The sequence below is a fragment of the Phaethon lepturus genome, unplaced genomic scaffold, assembly GCF_000687285.1.
Source record: "Phaethon lepturus isolate BGI_N335 unplaced genomic scaffold, ASM68728v1 scaffold20223, whole genome shotgun sequence".
NCBI lineage: Eukaryota > Metazoa > Chordata > Aves > Phaethontiformes > Phaethontidae > Phaethon > Phaethon lepturus.
In genome coordinates, this window is record NW_010530018.1 from 23,298 (window position 1) to 43,138 (window position 19,841).

A 19,841-nucleotide genomic window follows, 5' to 3' on the forward strand; every position below is an offset into this window, starting at 1 on the left:
ATATTTAAGGCAGACTGCTGACCAGAAAGACTTTTTAAACAGAAGTGTTTATCTCTAAGATTAGAGAAGCACTTTAAAAATTAATAGGTTAATGAAATTAAGATTATCTCTAATAATACTTCAGAAATTGAGAAGCAAGGATTACAGAATTTATATCCTTAACATCCTTACAAACATTATGATGTATCAGGCAGGAAATAAATTTTGAGTTAAGCAATTCTGAAGTTACTTTCCCATTACTGCTCATCATGTTATGGTTTTACTTGCTACATTACATCCAGTTGGGTAACACAAATACAGGATTTTCATAAAGGTATTTTTATAAACCCTGGGAAACATAAGGTACTGTTTTTAATAAAATCACAACTAATGATTTCGACTAAATAACAATTCCATATCAATTCTAGTCTTAAGAGACTACCGCTAATAAACTAGTGTTTACTGCAAATAAATTCAGAGAAAACACTGAGCTGCACAGAAACTGTCACCACATAGTTTATTAAAGAACCTCTATGCTGTGAATTAGAAAAATACACATTACAAGAAAGTTTTATTTCAAATGAGTATGTCTGAATATTCACTGTTACATTTTACTCATACAAAATTACAGAAAAACAAAACCTTCAAGGTGGCTTTAAACATAAAACACCAAGTTCCGCCCATTAAGTTTAGAACTGCCAGATTATTTTCCTCTTTATTAAAACCCAGCAAAACACAAAACAAATGGATTCTATTATTTATCAGATGCTAGAATTTCATTCAAAAATTTTTAATGCTGCCTAATACTGTTCTCTACTGTTTGCAGAACATTAACAACCTGAACCAACATTGCTTGCTCACTCAAGGAATATTTTTATTATGTCCCAAGCTTCGATGTAGTCATCGATACCTCTATTGTCTGTCTTCCAAGATCTATTAAAAAACAATCCTATTCTATAAAAAAATAGTATAATTCACATAAAAAAATTGAATCTACAGATAAATGTGTGTTTTGCTACTATCAAGAAAGAAAATGAGCAATATTAAAATTATATTTGGTTATTCAATGTACTTAAATATATCTATGGAAAAATTAAGTACTTCATTTCTATACATTAATCTTCCATTTAACTTCTTTTCCTATATCTGAGATGAGAAATATAAACAAAAAGAAATTTCTTTTAAATATCCAGAGGAAAGTGCATAAAATAACACTTCAACCACTATACCAACTGTAGGTTGTTACTTTTGAACTATTAAAGCCAGTTGATGCATTTAATTCAGAACTAAAACTATTTTCAAGGGCATTCCCCTTCCACTATTAAAAACAGATGAAATATTTTAGAACAAGGAAATTATTCTGGCCATATAAGGGAGTTAATTAAAAATATTCTTCAACCTGCTATAAAAAGAACTGCTGTAAGGACGTGCTTATCAGCCATTGCAATGTCCCTGTGATGCACTCCCAGAGAGAACAGAGGACTCCTCATTTAGACAGTATGAAGTCCCATCCCCCAGATAAGCCTCTCCTCCACCTCTCACCCTTGTGCTATTTGACTTTTAAACAGCTGGTTTCTAGCCTCTCTCCACCAAAACACAGAAAAGAAAATGTCCAACATGCAGATGACATTTCTGTCTTGAGAACACAATATTCATCTTGATATGAACTTCTGACACCCATGACAGCAAAATCTCAGTAACAGCCACTGTGGAAAATTCCATCCACTACCTACGTTTGGCAATTTTACATTTATTTTTAAAAATATTTCGGTGCTCAGTAAATCTGAAACAAGTGGGGGGGGGGGGAACCTTTCTCCCAATAAATTATTCTTACACCAGAGTTGTAAAGCTAATTAAAAAGCTAGTTCTGGTGCGAATGACTTCAAGGTGTGTTCTTCTACACTTGAAACAACGTGGAGAGATGCATGCTACAGTGAAAAGCATGCAAAAAGTAATCTGAATATAAGCTTTTTGTGAAAACAAGAAATGACAATGCATGTCAAGCTACTAGTAAGAAGTAGGGGAAAAAAAACCCTCAACTTAGTCAAATAAGGCTTACACTAAGTTTCTTCAATGAAGTATTCTTTTCAGAACTGTTAGCAATTAAAAAAAATCCCCAGGGAAGATATTATCTTTAGGAAGGTGCCTTTTAAAGACTTTTAATCCATTAAAAGGAAGTTTTCCATTACATCAAGCTCTCCGGTTGCATCCTTTCTCACAAGTTCCACCGCCCGCAGTGTTTCCATACTGTCTCTTCTTTCTCCCACCTGTGTTGTTTTCACATGGTAACTTTGTTTTACTTGCTCATTTCTGTTCTCTTCAACACCACCTCCTCCTCCTTTCCTACTCCGAGATAGTACCAGCACTCTCTATTTTTAATACAGTATTAAGTATATCTAAAATTAATCTGGTTCCAGGGAAAGAAGCTCTACAGCTTATTATGAATTTTGCTTCTTAGTTTTGTCCTTACTTATCTACCTACTAAGTTGGCCATAACAAGGTCATTTACTTCTCATCACTAAAGCAATACAAAAAGGAAATTTTGTCACTGACCTCAGAAGACACCCAGAAAGACACAGCTACATAAAATGCCTTGAGCCCTCCCCATCACAGCTGGCACCGATAACCTGTTCACAGCAAAAAAACTGGGTAAAGTCTAACTTTCACTTCTGCTTTCAGTATCACGTTCACAGTCAGGAAATGAGTTCTAGGTGATAAACCCAGAGATGGAAAAGAAAGACGCTTCGTGTCATGATACTCCTGTTTCCAAACAAATACTGATTTCATAGCAAGGTGTTTCATAAATCAGCGAAAAATGGGACATAAGCAAACTACCGGACTAAAGGAGAAGGGGAAGGAAAAGGAGGCTCGTAACACTTTGTGTAATCTCTGAAGCACATAAACTGGCATTATTCCTCCATCCAGACAAGCAGTAGAGCATGGAGTAGATTCAAAACAAACACTGACAAAATACCCACAGTACTTAGAGGCTTCATCCAGTAACACACTGATCCAGCAGGATACCCTTTAACTACTATTTAATTTGGAATAAAGAAGTAAAGAAGGACTGAGATTATCACAGCACCCTTCTTCTACTCTCACTACTTCAGACCAATACTGGGATCTGTGTCTCCCTGCCCAAACGCCTGGATCACCCCAAGGCCAGGGGGTACAGGAGAACGGAGTCTCCCCAGCACACTGATGACCCTGGTATATAAGTAAGCTCCCAGTACCAGCCAGACTATCCTGTTCAAATCATAGAATCATCAAATAGTTTGGGTTGGAAGAGGCCTTTAAAGGTCATCTAGTCCAACCCCCTGAAGTGAACAGGGACATCTTCAGCTAGATCAGATGGCTCAGAGCCCCATCCAACTTGATCTTGAATGGATCCAGGGATGGGGCATCTACCACCTCTCTGGCCACTGTTTCACCATTCTCATTGTGAAAAATGTCTTCCTTATATCTAGTCTAAATCTGCCCTCTTTTAGTTTAAAACCATGACCCCTTGTCCTGTTGCAACAGGCCCTGCTAAAAAGTCTGTCCTCATCTTTCTTAGAAGACCCCTTTAAGTACTGAAAAGTTGCAAGAAGGCCTCCCCAAGCCTTCTCTTCTCCAGACTGAACAACCCCAACTGTCTAAGCCTTTCTGTTTAGTAGAGCTGTTCCAACCCTCTGATCATTTTGGTAGCCCTTCTCCAGACACGCTCCAACAGGTCCATGTCTTTCCTGTGCTGAGGGCTCCAGAGCTGGATGCAGGACTCCAGGTGGGGTCTCACCAGAGTGGAGCAGAGGGGCAGAATCATCTCCCTTGACCTGCTGGCCACGCTGCTTTGGATGCAGCCCAAGATACTTAGACTATCTCCAAGATGGCTGGGGTCAATAAAAAACATTTCTTGAGAGGTGCCAGGGCCACAACTATTCCAAAAGGGCCACTGACTCCCTCTGGGGCCTTCAAACCGTACTTCTGGTCAGGAGGTTGGCCAGCTACAGGTAAATACATATATATGTCTATATATATATACTTGGCTAAATGCCTCATTAAGCGTTGGTGACTGCTACTTAAGCCTGGGCTACAGAACCCCTCCCAGATGCTGAAGCTAGTCATAACTTTTCTTCTCAGTTCTAGCTTCAGACAGCAAGGCAGACAGCTGACAGGGATTTTCTCCATGCCACTCTCCCCACACCCAGTTTTAGTTTTAAAAGGTCTAAACTAGATTTTCCACACTCCCTTTCTCATTGCATTTCCTCACATATTACCGGACACAACCCTCTTCCCCAGCAAGGAAGAAAGTTATTTCGTTGTTTCAACACTTGCTGCTCATTTCTGTTTTGCTACAGGAATTCACGTAAATTAAGGCATTGCCTTTAAAGCCACACCTCTCGTATTTTGAGGATGAGAAGGGAAGAAGAGGACATCAACAGGAAACAGGATAAGAGCGTGGGTCTGGATACAACTCTAGGCAGAGCATTAGGACATGGTATGTTGATTCTCTATTAAGTAGGGGCTAAAGCAAAGTCAACCACTTAGCAGTGATACTGCAAATCACACAAGCTCTCACCGTAAATGTGTTAAAGTTACAATTTATGGTACATTTAAAATCTCAGGCTTATGGCAGTAGCACATATGGCTTTCTTAGCATCAATGGTCACTGAAACACCATGAACAGTTCCTCCTTTCAGCAGATGTCTTGATTCCAAGGTCAGAGCTACAAAACTGGAATGGCTCCTGACACATAAGAAAGTTGCCAAAATGTCTAAAGATCTACCTTGCTGAAATCTGTATTACACAGTAATGTTTTTGAAGCTGTGGCTTTCCTACACCAAGCAACAGATGGAACAGTGTTAAACACTCCCTACTTTTAGAAGGTCATGAAGATTTTGTCAATACTATACATTTGCACTATCTGGAAAGCTTGAAAGATGGCACTGGTAAACTTTGATCATCACCTGCTCTACAGAAGACAAGCTCACTTCAAACCATTGAGTAACTGGTCAGCAAGTGGCCAGGGTTGCAAGGCTTCTCAGGATGATAAACACCTGAAACTCTGCACACTGAAAGATCTGAATGTGTAGAAGTTTCCAGACTACTGCTATTTTTCCCATTTTCTTAAGACAATGCAGCTTGTTTTCTTGACCAAGTCCACGGAGGAGGAACACAGCTGCAGTGGTAAGAACTCCCAGAATCTTATGCTGTTCCCCATGCTTCTCCTCAGAGAAAAGGATGCTCAGAACAGTTGTATCACTTCTTTATCACAGGCATCATACAACTGCAGTACCTAGGCTGGGAAGATTAAATTCTCTGCTCCTGCCCAGTGGTCCCTTGGAGCACACATTGCTCAAATGCACAGTGCTGAAAAAGATCAGGGAGTAGGTACCACTGAGTCACTTGAATGGCATGAAGAAAAATAAGGCATGAGAAGCTTTCTGCAAGTGAAAACAGCATGTGCATCATGATTAAAAGTCCTGATGATGAGGAAGCAAAGGTTGACAGGCCTTCTTTCTGGAAGCCTCAAAGCTAATGCAGTGGGAAGGTTTAGCTTAGGGAACTAGATTTTAACTAGTTCCGAGTAAACCACAGAACTGTATATTGGACATGTAAGAGTGTGTTGTTATATATATATATCCGTTTTTTCTATTAAAACAACCCAAATGCCAACATAAGCATGGCCAGAGCTTCAAAAACAAGTTTTATCCTCAAACACAGTCAGCTATAGACTTCAGTACATGTACACAAATTTTGAAAAACATTCCCTAATTAAAAAGAAAACTTTTTGTATACAAGTAGTTCAATACCACATTACATAAATTTGATTTCCCACACACACATTGTACATAGACAGCAACATAAGAAAGAGAATGGATGAAAACTTTTCTGTGAATCTAGAACCATACTGTGGTAGCTACATGGAGAAAACTGAGTGCATCAATTCTTCTGAGGCACATACACAAGGTTCAAAACATGATAAAACATCTGTTCCTGTTCAATAACAAGGTGTTTAAGTTGTATTGACATTACTGAAAAATAAAATGCTAACCAAAAATATTGTAATGTTACTTTGAAAAACAGAGTCACAGAAGATATATAAGCTTATGAACTCAAATTCTCGTTGAAGTCTCACCACTCTTCAATTAAGTACCCTGTTTGTGTCCATACCTACCCATTTGATTTTCCCCAAAAGTATTTACAAAATGGGATATTGTAGTTTGGACATGTGGATATATGTATACATTAAAACATTAAAATAATTCAGAATCAAAAATTTGAAAAAATTTCTTTACATATTATCAAGAACAGGTCCCTGGAGCTGCCCATACACTCCATTTTACACACTTTCTTTTCTCTGTAGACGCTTTACCTAGTTTGTCCTGCCCTCATAGAAGAGCAGCTTTGTGCTACAACAAACAAGCAAGCAGAAGTTTAAGTAACAACTTTTCAATATTAACAGTTTTAAAAACAGACATGAAAGACAGAAGCTACACTAAAAGAAACTCCTTCTAGGTTAACCTGAATTATAAAATATCCTCATGGTTGTTATCTTTCCCATTAGTTCTAAGAAGTGCTCCAGCTTGGATTCAGGTTTCTCAGAATAATTGAAAAGCTGCTGAATTGTCTTCTCCTCTTCAAAACAGTGAGATTTAGTGGTAGAACAGATGCCTATCTAGAACCATGTATCCCAGCTAATTAAAAAGCGGTTTCCCCTTCCTCGTACACAAGGAACATACATGCAGCTGATTGCTCTTCTGCACATCTTCAGTACCTAAAGGCTATGTCCCTTTGCTACTGCCACTCTGTTTCTCACCAAACTAAACTGTGTAGGAGAAGGTCAGCCTAGGAGACAGACAGCTTTATATTTACACACAAAGAAGTAGTTATATATACACACATATTGTTAATCAGCATCTCTTAAGTGTCTCAGCTTTCTGCAGAACCAGACAGAACATCTGAGGGCACACAGGCTCGTTGGTTTCTACAGCAATCCAAGCATTCTTTCCCACAACCAGCACTTCTCACCATGCTGCAATTCCAACATCAGATTCAATTTGCAAAAATAACGTTCTGTCAGTTCTGAAGAACTTTAAGCTCATGGCTAAACTGATGTCAACAGATCACAAACTCATTAAAACAAAAAAAAAACCACATGCATATAGAGAAAGTCTTGGATACAGCTTGCACTGCATTTATTACAAGAGAAGTCTGCTAGCTAAATCATTTCAGACAAATCAATTATAATTTAATACCTATTCACAGTTGATTACCTGTGAAGTTCAAAAATAGGGTATCAGCATCTTAAGGTCCTTTTCAAATCATTAAACAGTTATGTTCCAGTTTAATGAAAATAGGAGTATCTGTTTTAATTGCATAAATTATTCTGTATTAGTTAGAACTACAGAAGGAGACCAACAAAATATCTGTAAGATTTATCTTCACATATTTCCTTGCATATTAACAGCTTTACAAAAGTATCAGGAAGGAGTACTGACTTGGTATAATGATATAGCTAAGTGTTAGGTTGAAATTCTGTACTCATTCTCTCACTAAGGAATGAGTAAGCATTCTCAAGCCACAATTAAAGAGCCAGGGTGCCCATTTCAAGCCAAAGAACAGATCTTAATCAGCAAAATACTGTCACAGGTCCAAGTACAATTTAGAATCACATTGTGCTCTTCTTGAAAAATGAAAAGACCGAGACCTTTAACAGATCTCAAGCTGGACATGAAATGGAAGGCTGAGTTATACTGGCACCAACCATTTTTAAAATCTTGTGGTCTAGAATTCTACTCAGATTTTATGTGGTATAAATCTATTTTTTAAAAAGCCATGGAATTTAAAAAGAACTAAAAATGTTTATTTTGAAATCAAATATGTATCTTTTCTCACATAGTTGTTGGGGGTTTTTCACATCTTTACAGAAGATTAATTCTTACTGCCATGTTTCGAGTTTAGAAAAATATTTAAAAGAAGCCAAAGCTCTTAAACACAAAATACCAGTACTTCAGTAGCGTTCACTTCATAAGCTCAGTTATTTGCACATGCAAATTATCAAAGGCTAGACAGTTCTTTACCTACAATGAAACCTTTTTGCCCTGAATTAAAAGCATGCAAGTCAGATTACTGCAATATTCACTCTACATAAATGCATTTACTGATTTAAACTTCTGTTTAAGAAAACAGCAAATACTCCATAAATAGTTTCAACGTTTTATATGCTTTTTATATTTTGTACTTAGGCAAATAAGAAGTTTCCTGGTTTACAAATGACTTGCTAGTCTTAAGATTCTTAAATATACCTGTGCAAGACAAGTATTCTACAATTGTTTTAACTTTTGAAATTTAAACAATTATGACACGTTCCTTATGTTAGAAAATTTCATACTGACCTCTACATAGGTACCAAAAGGCTTATATTCTTTGAGCCAGATGAGTTACCAGTAAGAGTTATAGGTCATTGCCTTGAACACATCGGCTAGAAACAGAATTTGCTAGTATATTTCATAGACACAAACTCCAGAACAGGAAATCAAGAAGAACTCTGGCTCTTCAGCTAAGCACCTTCAAAACAGCAAAATCTGGAACTGTTTACCTTTGGACATGATTGAGAGCAAAAATCTACAAGTTAGTAGATGAGGAAGAGTCTCAGTCACCTACCTTCCCCAACTCTCTACTCATTCCTAATTCCTGCATGAATTAATCTTGAATGATGTAACTTTCTAGAAATGAAAGCCAAAAGTCATGTACACAGCTAAATTCCATCTTCAGCAATTCACAAGGTACCTGATTCCCTAGAGATCCACTGGGAATCCTAGTGGTCAATGATGGGAAAGAAAGTCCATACACCATGTAAAGGAAAGGCCAAAGTATTTTTAAAAGCAATTTACCCTGGTCTTTCCACAGAGACATGCATTTAATCACACAGTGGAAAACTTATCCCCCTCCCAAAAATCGATTTTTCTTTGTTGTCATGCATTAAAAAATAGGACACTTGCATGCATAATCAGCATGAGCCTTCTTACCCTTCCGTCCCATGATTGAGAAATCAATAGCAAACAATGCTGCACATGAAGGTTAATCGACTGATAGGAAAACCATTTTCAAAGCAATCTCTGTAAATAATGATAGCCATATTTTAATAAAACCTGAAAAAAGTATTAAGCTATATTTTAACACTTGGTACTGTCCATGTATAGTTGAAAAGCACATAAAGGCTTTGACAGAATTAAGTTCGTCTCTAAGGCATTTTATTTCCTATGTTATATGAGATGTCCCTGCTCACTGCAGGGAGGTCAGACTAGGTGACCTTTAAAGATCCCTTCCAACCCAAAGATTCTATGATGCTACATGCCCAGATTGCGCATACATAAATAACAACAGCTGAATAAATAAATTCTTCAGGTTTTGACAACGAATGGATGAAACAAAATTGTTCATTTCTTGGCTATGCTGAAGTGTGTTCCAAAACAAATGGAAGAAATAAAAGGAGGAAAAATGTTAATAATGTTACAAGATACTATTTACAATGTGTTAATACGAGTGATTTTCACTTTCTGTGGAACTGCACTGAAACATTAACTTTCCCAAACGGGGTTAGGGTGATGCATACAGAGAGAGAATTAACAGCTAACAGAAAACAACAAAATGAACATTTGTTCAACATTAACAAGTCTTAAAGAAATCCATACAGATTCATTAAAGAATATGGAAAAAAACATCCCACTGGCACACAAAGTTGCTTAGGGTATTGTAAGTGAAATAAACAGATGCAGAAAGAGCTACAGTTTTCCAGGTACAAGTTCCTGTGTTTTTTTCCTTAGCTTAATCAAAGCATACATTTAGAGAAGGTACTACTTTTTCTTTTGAGTGTAGAAAAGACAGCTACCTAAAAATCTGTATCTAAGTGTTTACATTCTGAAAGCATTTATTGTATATTATTATGTAAAGAATCCATTATATATTTTGTGACCAAAGTATTATAATAGTTACAGATATTCTGAAATACAGGGGTTTTTTTATATTTTTTTATATTTTGCTTTACTGTCCTAGGTCTAGCAAATGGCAGACTGCCAAAGGAAGCCCAAGGCATGATATACCCCTGGCAGCTGTTTTTGAAGTGCCGGTGTTGGTTAGGTTAGTAGTTCAAAGATGGACTTGCTACAGGGCTGCTTGTGTTTCACATCCTCTAAGGTACTAGCATCAAGCAGCAGACAAAGATTTGAGATATTCCCCCATGTAACTCTTCTGTAATAGCCAAAATACAAAAAAATTATAGGATTATAATGTATTTATTTTAACACCAAGTAGTCAACAATACTGTCAGAAAACTAACAGGGCTTCTACTGCCTATAAAATAAATTAAAGCAATTATAAAAAATGATTCATTAAGTCGAAGGTCCCATTTAGGGTTTTAAAGTATCAAGAGTACATGACAAACATATCGTGACAAAAAGAAGTATGTTAGATAGAAAGAGCAGGGAAAGTTATTAATTAGAACTATGACTTAATTTTCACTAAAAATATTAGAGTGCTTAGCCCATGAAATATTTATATAGACAGATTTAGGAATGCATCTCCAGCCACCACGGGTATTTTAGAACTGTATTTCACAGGAAAATCAATCTTCTCATTAAAAACTTGTTATAACTTACTTATTATACACAGAATAAAACACAGAATTGCAAGATACAAATAAATTGATTTCCTAAAATTGTTGTGAAACCCAAAATGAGACTATCTGCCTCTTAATGCATTAAGAACACTAAATATGAGTTAAGAATTCTTTCATTTCAAATTCCATTTCAAGTGCTGTTTTCCTTCCTACACTTGGCAAGGAAGCTCTATTCAAAACAAAAATTATAACTTTAGAAGTTTGTTGGGTTTTTTTGTTTTGGTTTATTTAAAGACCATGAAACAACTTAACCAAAAGCAGTAACATCCAAGAAGAAAGAAAAAAAGACAATCACTGTTCAATTGCTCTATTTTCTATTTACTTTCATCTCACAGGAACTAGGGAAGCCACCAGTACACACCAACTGCAGACTAGCTGTCTCCACAAAGACAACTGGCAAAAAGCCACATGGCGTTTGGAAAGCTGAGGAAAAAGTTTAGTGAGAAGCAATCAGGCCATTGAGCATACTTGGAGAAGCATTCTAAAGTTATCAAAACAGTCACTTCACTGGAACCAAGAAGAGGCCAAATCATCAAAGATTTTCCACATAACTGATACATGTATCTCTTGAATCAGTGGTCTCTTTCTAGCTGGCAAATATTTTACAGAATAAGAGCTGTTCATATTATTAAAGTTCACAGCTGTAATTCAAGGGGAGAATGTGGGAAAACTACATTTGTCAAAATCCTTATTTTTATTTGCTCTCTTAATTTGCATGTTACAGTCAGTCATGAAAGGACCTGCTAACCAGCAGCTAAAATGAGTTTAACGTATCATTATTAACAAAAACTTCAAAAGCAAAGATGTAATTAAGTATGTTAATGGCATAAGTAAGAATAAGAGAAAAGAATAAAAAAAAAAATCACACACTTAGCTACCACAAGTAAAATACATCCTTATAGTTAACAGGTGTCCTCACCTGTATCAGACACAATTTTTCCAGTCCAAGCAATTCCATTTTAGTATAAAATCTGCCTTTAAGTTAAATATTTAATTGAAGTCAGGGAACACAGCCAGCAAGTAGGTTAGCTGTTTCTGAAAAAAACTCATCACCTACCAAACTGTGTTTCAAGTATCTGATTAAGTGTGAATATCTGGAACAAAATGTCCAAAAAGAAAAGAGTCCTAAAGAGATGTTTTGATATATGATTTAGCTAAGCTTTTTTCCTTAACAGAAGCATTTGTATCAATTTCAAACATTTCAATCCAAATGCAGCCATCAAAAAAACCTACCAAAACCACCCATGTTCCATAACAGAACTATTTTAAATGAAATTATCTGCACAAATTATTGAATAGGGAAATGGAGAGCACACTTGTGACAGATGAAAAACACATACTGCTGGTGCCGCAAAGGCTATCTGGTTACAAGTTCTTTGGTTTTGCTTTTAAATAAAGGGACCAATTAATCTTTTAATCTGCGGTTTGTTTGTGATAAGGCACAGTTGAATCAGTTAATAAAATAGCTGTGGCTCAAATCGATCTACTCCTACCATATTATAATAGCAATGAGAAGACACGTTTGCCTTCTCATATTTTCAGAACTTGCATTTCAACTTCAGATGAAGACACCATGTTTGTAAGCATATCTTGCATCAATGCCCATGTTATTTGCACGAGAGGAACCACACGTAAAGTTATAGCTACAAAGAATATAGGGAAAAGCAATGCTTTGGCAAGGTTGCTACAAGTGCTACAGCAGTTTTACAGCATTACACCTCCACTACAGACTAGATGTCAACACAAATGCCATTCCATGGCTAGTTAAAACCAAGCACTTACACATCTTAAGAGAGCAGACTGAAAAATTTCTATTTATGGGTTGTGACTGTATTGAGACTAAAACCTCAACATTATTTCATTAGGGACTCAATGCAGCACTATACCCTCATATTCTTAAATGAGATCACTGAACATCAACAGAAAATTTGAGAATCCAATACGCAACAACCAACTAGCGTAGAGACCAGCACGCATGCCTAAGATGAGGTTAAGTGAGAAGAAGTGAGTTACCTTTAGTTAACTGCCTATGTTCATCTTTCTCCCTCGCAATACTACATCCCACTTATGGCTACATGCCTGCTTTTTGGACAGTTTCTATTGAGGGAGATAAAAAGTATATTGTCCTGTGAGTGCTTCATGTACAGTAACTTCAAGACTGACTTCTAAATTGTCTCTAGGAACAGCTAAAGTCCACAGAAAGATTAACAAAGTCTCCTTGCCCAGTCTTTCCGCAACACTAGTATCTTGGCCTTGTCTGACCTTCCAGATGACCACTTTTAGACCTAGACATTCCCTAACTACTGTACTGCAAAAAAAGAGATAAAAATATTACCAGGAACTGATTAGAAGAAAAGGAAAGCAAGCAGGACAACACTGGAAGAGGGAGTTGGTCAGTATGACCCAAGAACTCCATCAAACTTTCCTTTTAACTACATATTATTACTCTATTTTGTTTATAAAGAACTTGTTCTAGCACGACAGAAAATATTTCGCTCTAACAGCCTTTTCCACATTTTATTGCAAAAGGTGCTCAACAGACTTCTTGATGTTTGGGATGAGAGAACTCCATGTGGAGGAAAAAAAAAAAAATCCAAGCCTTTACAAACAACTGAGATTTTCAGATTTCATGGACAAGTACTTTAAGGTTTCAAAACAACACTAAATACTAGCAACCTATTTTGTTAATATGCTCTGAAAAGAATCCTGTGGAATCTCTGAAGGGGCCTAAATTAGCAGGCAGCAGCTTTCCCTTTCACATGCAACAAAGCTGCAGTCTTGAAGGCTGTATGCACACTGATAAAAAATACCACTAGCCACAAAGTGATGCTTACTCGCATTACTACCTAATCACAGGTTTTCATCACAACAATTTTGGAAGAAAAATACCAAGGAAGTACTGTTATTTCAGAAGAACTGCAATACACACATATCTGTCAGGTTACCCTCCCTTCACACACACTCTTAAACTTATCTAATATACACAGAAGAGAAATAAATGGCTGTGTAGTTCCGAATGTCTCACTACAGATAAATATTACCACCAGTTGTTTTGGTCACCTTTAAGTTCCATCTGACTCTGTAGCAATACAGGCTCTACAAGTGTTAGGGTAAGTAGTGTTAACAAAGACCCCAAATATAACCACACCTGGTTTAAGAAGAAACAAAAAATCTTGCTTTCCCAGTTTAATTGTTAAAAAAACCTCACGCACTCCTTCACAGCAAAAGTGAGTATCATGGTAAGAGGCCTGAATTAGTACTAAACACTGCAACTGAAACACAGCCGCCCTTCATCCTATTACAAAAGTTGAACCACGGTACAGCTGGAACAATTCCTGCCAGCTTCTTCTCATGTAAATATACAACACAACACATACATATTTGCCACTATTTTGTTATAAAAACTCATGTCCATGAAGAGGAATAATTTCAACTATTTACCACAAAAGCAGAAAACACCTAAATACTTACAGTAAGGTATTCTACATGATAGGGGTTCAAACAACACAACACTTCAAAGTATTTTTGCAGTTAGGGAACAGTCATTTGTAGAAGTGTGACCACGTAACACAAAAAGTATAATCACTTTAAGACATTTTTAAGCTGTGACTACTGACCCAGTAGTCACAGCTTACAAGAAATCTTAAGTCACTGCAAAAAAAAAAAAGCTCAAACATTTCCTCATGAAATTAAACATTTCTGAAACTCACTACAAATCTATAATTAAAGAGCACTCAATATGAATGGTACCGTAACTTTATGAAGCCTGCTTTATTCAAACACTAAGGTTAGTAATTTTATTAGAGACCACGCAGGATTTTTCTAAATAGAAAATGTAAAAAAAAAAAATATTACTTGTAATTAATATTATTATAACACTTTTCATAATTTGAGCCTTTGTGTTAGTGAAGTTTGCTACTCTTCAAGGTAAATAATAATTTGATTCTTAGAAACATCTGCCTCAAAATCTCATTTAACTTTGAATGTTAAAAATAGTAAGTCTTATCACTTTATATCCTAAATAGTAATTATAGCTTCTATAAACAATAGTTGTAATTTTCCAAAGCTAGGATTATAGCTATATCAGAATTTATTTTTATTTTCTGAATAGAACTATTACAGAACATACTTTAAATCACAAAATTCATCAATGTTAAACTGTGAACTCCTTATTGAAAAGGCAAATGCAGAGCCCATACTAAGTTCACTTGAAAAATATACGGAGATTTACAAAGGCAGAAGACAGATAATATCGACATCTTAAATATCTTCAAAATGATGGCAAGCATCATAATGTTATTTTTTTCCATTTTAATTTTGATAGAATTTTTAATCTCCAAGGAAAAAATCATAATAGTAAACACCTCTAAATACTGTTTTAACATACTTGAGGGAACAATACTTACTGCCAGGCATTGTTAACCAGGAATCTGTCTTCAATTTTGCAAAAATATAATCAGCTATAAAGAAAACAAAAAATTAAGTCAATACAATAGCTTTAGACAATTTACATCCAAATATACGTAGAAACTTGTGCAGAATGAGACAAAACCACATTCTTCAGCTCCCATATCAAAGAGGCTGTTACCACAGAAACCTAGATATCATTTTATCTGAAACAGACTATATGTAGGTTTTGCCAGTTCTTGAAATTTAGTCATTATGTTCTTGCATTTGATGCCCGAACAAACATTTTTCTCCTCATTTATTGGGATGGCCTTTCCAACTGCCACTGTTTAGGACACTAAATGGCGTACAGCCTTACAGGATACTTCCACTTCAAATGTAAATAACAACATTTCTCTGTTAAAATGCCTGTGAAAGGTTTCTGTTCTATACAAAGAAAAATGATGCTGAAAAATCTGTGTGCCACCTTCCAGGACATTTTTCTGCCAGTATCAGAAAATATAGGTTTTAGATCAGAGAGCAAACTACTACAAACAATAGGTCCTCTAATGATTTTTGATGCAATTAGATAATTTTATACAATTAACTCAACCAAAGTTACAACAATCTATTCTTTGGATAAAAATAGCCTGATCTACCATCTAATTAATTAGTATTAAAATGCAAATCATTTGAAGACTTTTCTATATGAAATCAGTTTTAACTGCCAAATGCAACCTCCCTGCAAATGTACCTTTTCACTAATATGAAAAACCTCAGTTAAAGAGATTGAGTGCCGCTGTTTTCAAAGATAAATAAATAAATAAATAAAATTCAGCTAATAGTTGTTTATATATGTACATGAAAAAACTGTAATTCTACACACTGACAATGTGACAGTATATATTTATTTGGTCACAAAATATGTTTTAATGATCACGCACTAAAGCAACTTTCACAGTTGCTAAAAATAAAGTTTCAAAGGTTCCAATCTGCTAGTAGGAACTGTGATTATAAACAGTGCTTTGAAGTAATTTATTTAAAATATGCCATCCTGTTAGAAAGCTGTATGTCCCTCTTCAAGGACGGAGTTAGAAGCCGCGTAATTTTATAAAAGGAAACACGCGCTGTGGATTGCCATGTTCAACAGACACATGGAAAAGTGAAATCTCTAATTTAGAGGGTAGTTAAGAACTTAGCTGAGAGATTACAGAAAACAGATTTACAGACGTACTGGAACATAAAAATGCAAAGAGCCTGATGAGAGGTTCAAGGGGTCAAGTACCAGAGACTCAGAGCGTTTTACTGACCAACACTAGCAATCAGGAATGTAATAAATTTTGCTAGAATGTTATCACTGCTGCTGCTAGCAAAGTCAACTAACTTTAGAAGATATTAATGCAGAAAAGTTGTATAAGCAACTAAAGTGTTCAAATTGAAGATTCTGGGGTTTGTTTTTAGGGAGTTCGCTGGATTTCTAATCATTTTATGATCTCTAACAGGACCAAAAATTCAATATGGAGGTGGCCTGGTTTCTACATGCAGAACAGAATACACAATTTCCTCTGCATAAAGTGCTCAATCACAGGCTCGTTATGCCTAGGGCAAAATTTAGTCCACAGATGCTGCTATTTGTAGAACTAAAATAAAATGAGAAGCTTCCCACCATGAGTCTGCTCTGCTGTTTGTCACTGAATTAAATTTTACATATCAAGGCAGGGGGAGGGGGAAATCAAGAAAAAAAAAATCTAGAATTTGATGAACTAAAACTCAGCTACAATTAAAAAAAGACACATGGCAAACCATTAGATATAATGTAGTTTTTCTAAATTGACTAAAAACACTTACATATTCCATGTCATTCTGTGATACTTGACAGCTGACCAGAAGCAAGTTAAGGATGTTATGTACCCATACAACATCTCCTGCACCAAAGCACCTGACTCCTGGATTATAAAGAGGTAAATAAGAGTCATGTCTACTTTTCTGCAGAGGACTAAAAGCTATTTTGTTTTCCTAAGGATATAATAGTAATTCTAAACACAATTATAATCAAAGTACAATGCTAGTGAGTGCACCTTAAAAGGCAGATCAACATTTGTATTTACATTGAAGGGTCATTTTTCTTAACAAAAACTTTCCGCTCAGTTTTAAGGAGACCCTATACAATTTGGCTAGGATAAGGAAATCCAAGGTCAATTTATTGTTCTATCAGATTCAGCACTAACACAGGAATAAAAATACACTTTGTTCTTATTGCTTCTGATCATCTTCTTCCTCCAGCTATAAGCCTAAATGGGATTTTTTTGTCATCATTTCAAATAACCTGGGATCTGAAATTAAAGAATAGTTTATAAGCAAAACTTGTTTCTTATTATCTCAAGATAATAAATGGCACTGAAAGTCAAAGAGAACAACAGACACATTTTTTCCTTTTTCTGCCTTAAAACAACAGAACTCTGCAAAAGATCTAAAATGGAAAAACGTATATATCCTTGCACTATAGGTAATGAAATAGAAGTTAGCATACCTAAGATTTTATATTTTATTTCAATAAGTCTACCATTATGCTATTCTATTAGGTAAGACTACAAATTACGAACTTCATTTTGAGTATTCAAAATGAAATTGCCAGCTGGGCACCTATCCATTCCTCCAAATTAAACCTCTGCCAATCAGGCAACCCAGGCTGAACATTAAAAATACACTGCGCATTAAAATTTTGCATCACTTGGTTCCCCACTCATACTCTTATTTGAAAAATTAATCAGTGCCTTTAATTTTGAAGGTAGGAAAATGGCCAGTGCAGTGCAAGATTAATGTCACATGCTCATTCCTAAATACAGACAGTTCGGCTCCAACTACAATTCCCAGAATCCAAAAAATGCAATGTAAGGTGGATTTACATAGCGGAGTGGAACTCTGTGCAAGTACTTGACTTTATTTTGAATTAGCTTTCTTGGGTAGAGAAGCAATGCCATGCATGAGCCTGGCTGTATTAATAAGCCTACCCTGTTCTCTCACCCAAGAGAGTTGATCTAAACAGGCACATCTAAAAGGACATTTGTCCTGCCTCACCTTAGAGAATTCTAAGAGCAGATGGTTTTAGGACAAAAAAACCTTGCACATCAAATAAGTTTTACTCAGCAACTCCTCCCACCATCTCAAAGGCTAGTTTAACCTAATATCCATTTCACTGGCAAAATTAAAAGCAACATTCTTATGCCTAGGTACACACGTTGCCAGTGGTAGATTAAAACTCCATCAGATAAGTGCTTTTTGCTCTATTACGACTACAGAAAACAAGATTTACTTAAAAAAAATAAATCTTCAAAGTTGTTTAAAAACAACACAGTCATTTTATAAGAATTAATTCATTAGAGTTAGGCTGGGCAGTTAAAAGTCACTGATACCAACGAAAGCTGTTTCTAACCTGTGCATTTTACTATTTAGATTTCATAATTAGAAGTGCAATCCCCTTTCATTATACTTGAAATTGAGCTGCCAAGTCTGATTAATATTCTAATACCTCCTTCCACCTGCATGTAAAATAAAATGTTTATTCTTTTCTCCTGCACAAGTTTGGACAGATGTATAGAGAAGTTAACGTTCATTATTAACTACAAATATTTTCATAACATGATGCCAAACTTAAATATTTAATTTTAAAAGAGTTGCTTAGTTACAAACCATATTCTGATTCACATTTTTGTGAGCTTTTTCCTGAATCATAAATTAATCTCATTCTAGCAGCATTTTTTTAGACAAATATTAAAAGTCTTATTAAAAGGCTTAAATAAAATTTGTGCATAAGCCTTTACATGTATCAGGGCACTACAATCCATATTTTAACCCCAAATGACCAATTTCTCAGGGAAATTTTACCACATGTTTAAGAGCATCCATACACTGAGTCTTCAAGCAAGATGCCCTGAATACTAAAGTTACTCAAGAAAACATTTCAAATTATTTTGACTACATTACAAAGGCTTCAAGAAGTAGAAAATTCCATATATCTTCCCAAAGCCTTGGCTGTTACTCTGGTTTTAGCTTACCTACTCAATTTGCTCAGCAAATACCTGATGTAGCTTAACAAAGTATAACATCTGGGCTAGTGAACTTGATTTTGACATAGGAATTAAAACTCTGGTTCTAAGTTACAGGCTCTTCCACAAGTTCTCCAACAGAGTACAGATAGCTCGATCCACACGAGGATCTTTTTTCTTCCTGGTATATGTATATTCCTAGTATATGCTCAGTGTACCACGGGACACCTCCCTAGATGAATTCAGCTTCACGAAAGAGAAGTTGTACTATAATCAGTTCTGAGCAACAGGATTTGTGAACCTACACCTCCATTACCTAAAGTATGGCTCCGTGCTGCACAATTAATTTTAAAGTAAAAGATGAAGCTCACAATGCAGTCCTTTTGTAAATTTGCATTGTGTTCGGTTAATGCTTAGCCAAGACCCCGCTGCGTTACGGTCCATTTGAAGAAAACCAGCTCAGGGAAATCCCAAAGCCACAGTCCTCCACCGCTTCGCTGCTTCCAGACTGATGCCTCAGGGATGTCTGACCGCATCACACGCTTCTGATAGCGAGGTTTTGACTTATGGTCGCCTCGTGGAGGCCTCCTACCTCCGGAGGAGCGTCATGCAGGCACCACTCAACGGCGGCAGCATCTCAAGCCCTCTCCTGACAGAGGCCAGCGGGCTCCCGATCGCTACTACGAGCCTCCCCGGGACCCCTTTTGTGGTGAGCAGCCCGCCCGAACGGACGGACGGCCTGCCCGCCGGGAACAGCGCCCACAGGGGCA

At 36.3% G+C, this 19,841-nt stretch overlaps 1 protein-coding gene across 1 annotated transcript in view; it reads right to left on the reverse strand.

Annotated features, from left to right (window-relative positions):
- The window catches only part of LOC104618517 (protein EFR3 homolog A-like), a gene marked incomplete at its 3' end in the record, with an annotated part of 40,408 nt that extends 20,801 nt beyond the window's left edge, over positions 1 to 19,607 (reverse strand). Inside the window, exons 1-3 of the mRNA XM_010284138.1 lie at positions 19,509 to 19,607; positions 16,336 to 16,408; positions 15,046 to 15,099 (exon numbers count right to left, since the gene is read on the reverse strand). Of these exons, the coding sequence (XP_010282440.1) occupies positions 15,046 to 15,099; positions 16,336 to 16,408; positions 19,509 to 19,607 (226 nt within the window). The remainder of the gene's footprint in view (positions 1 to 15,045; positions 15,100 to 16,335; positions 16,409 to 19,508) is intronic.
- Positions 19,608 to 19,841: the final 234 nt, after the last annotated feature.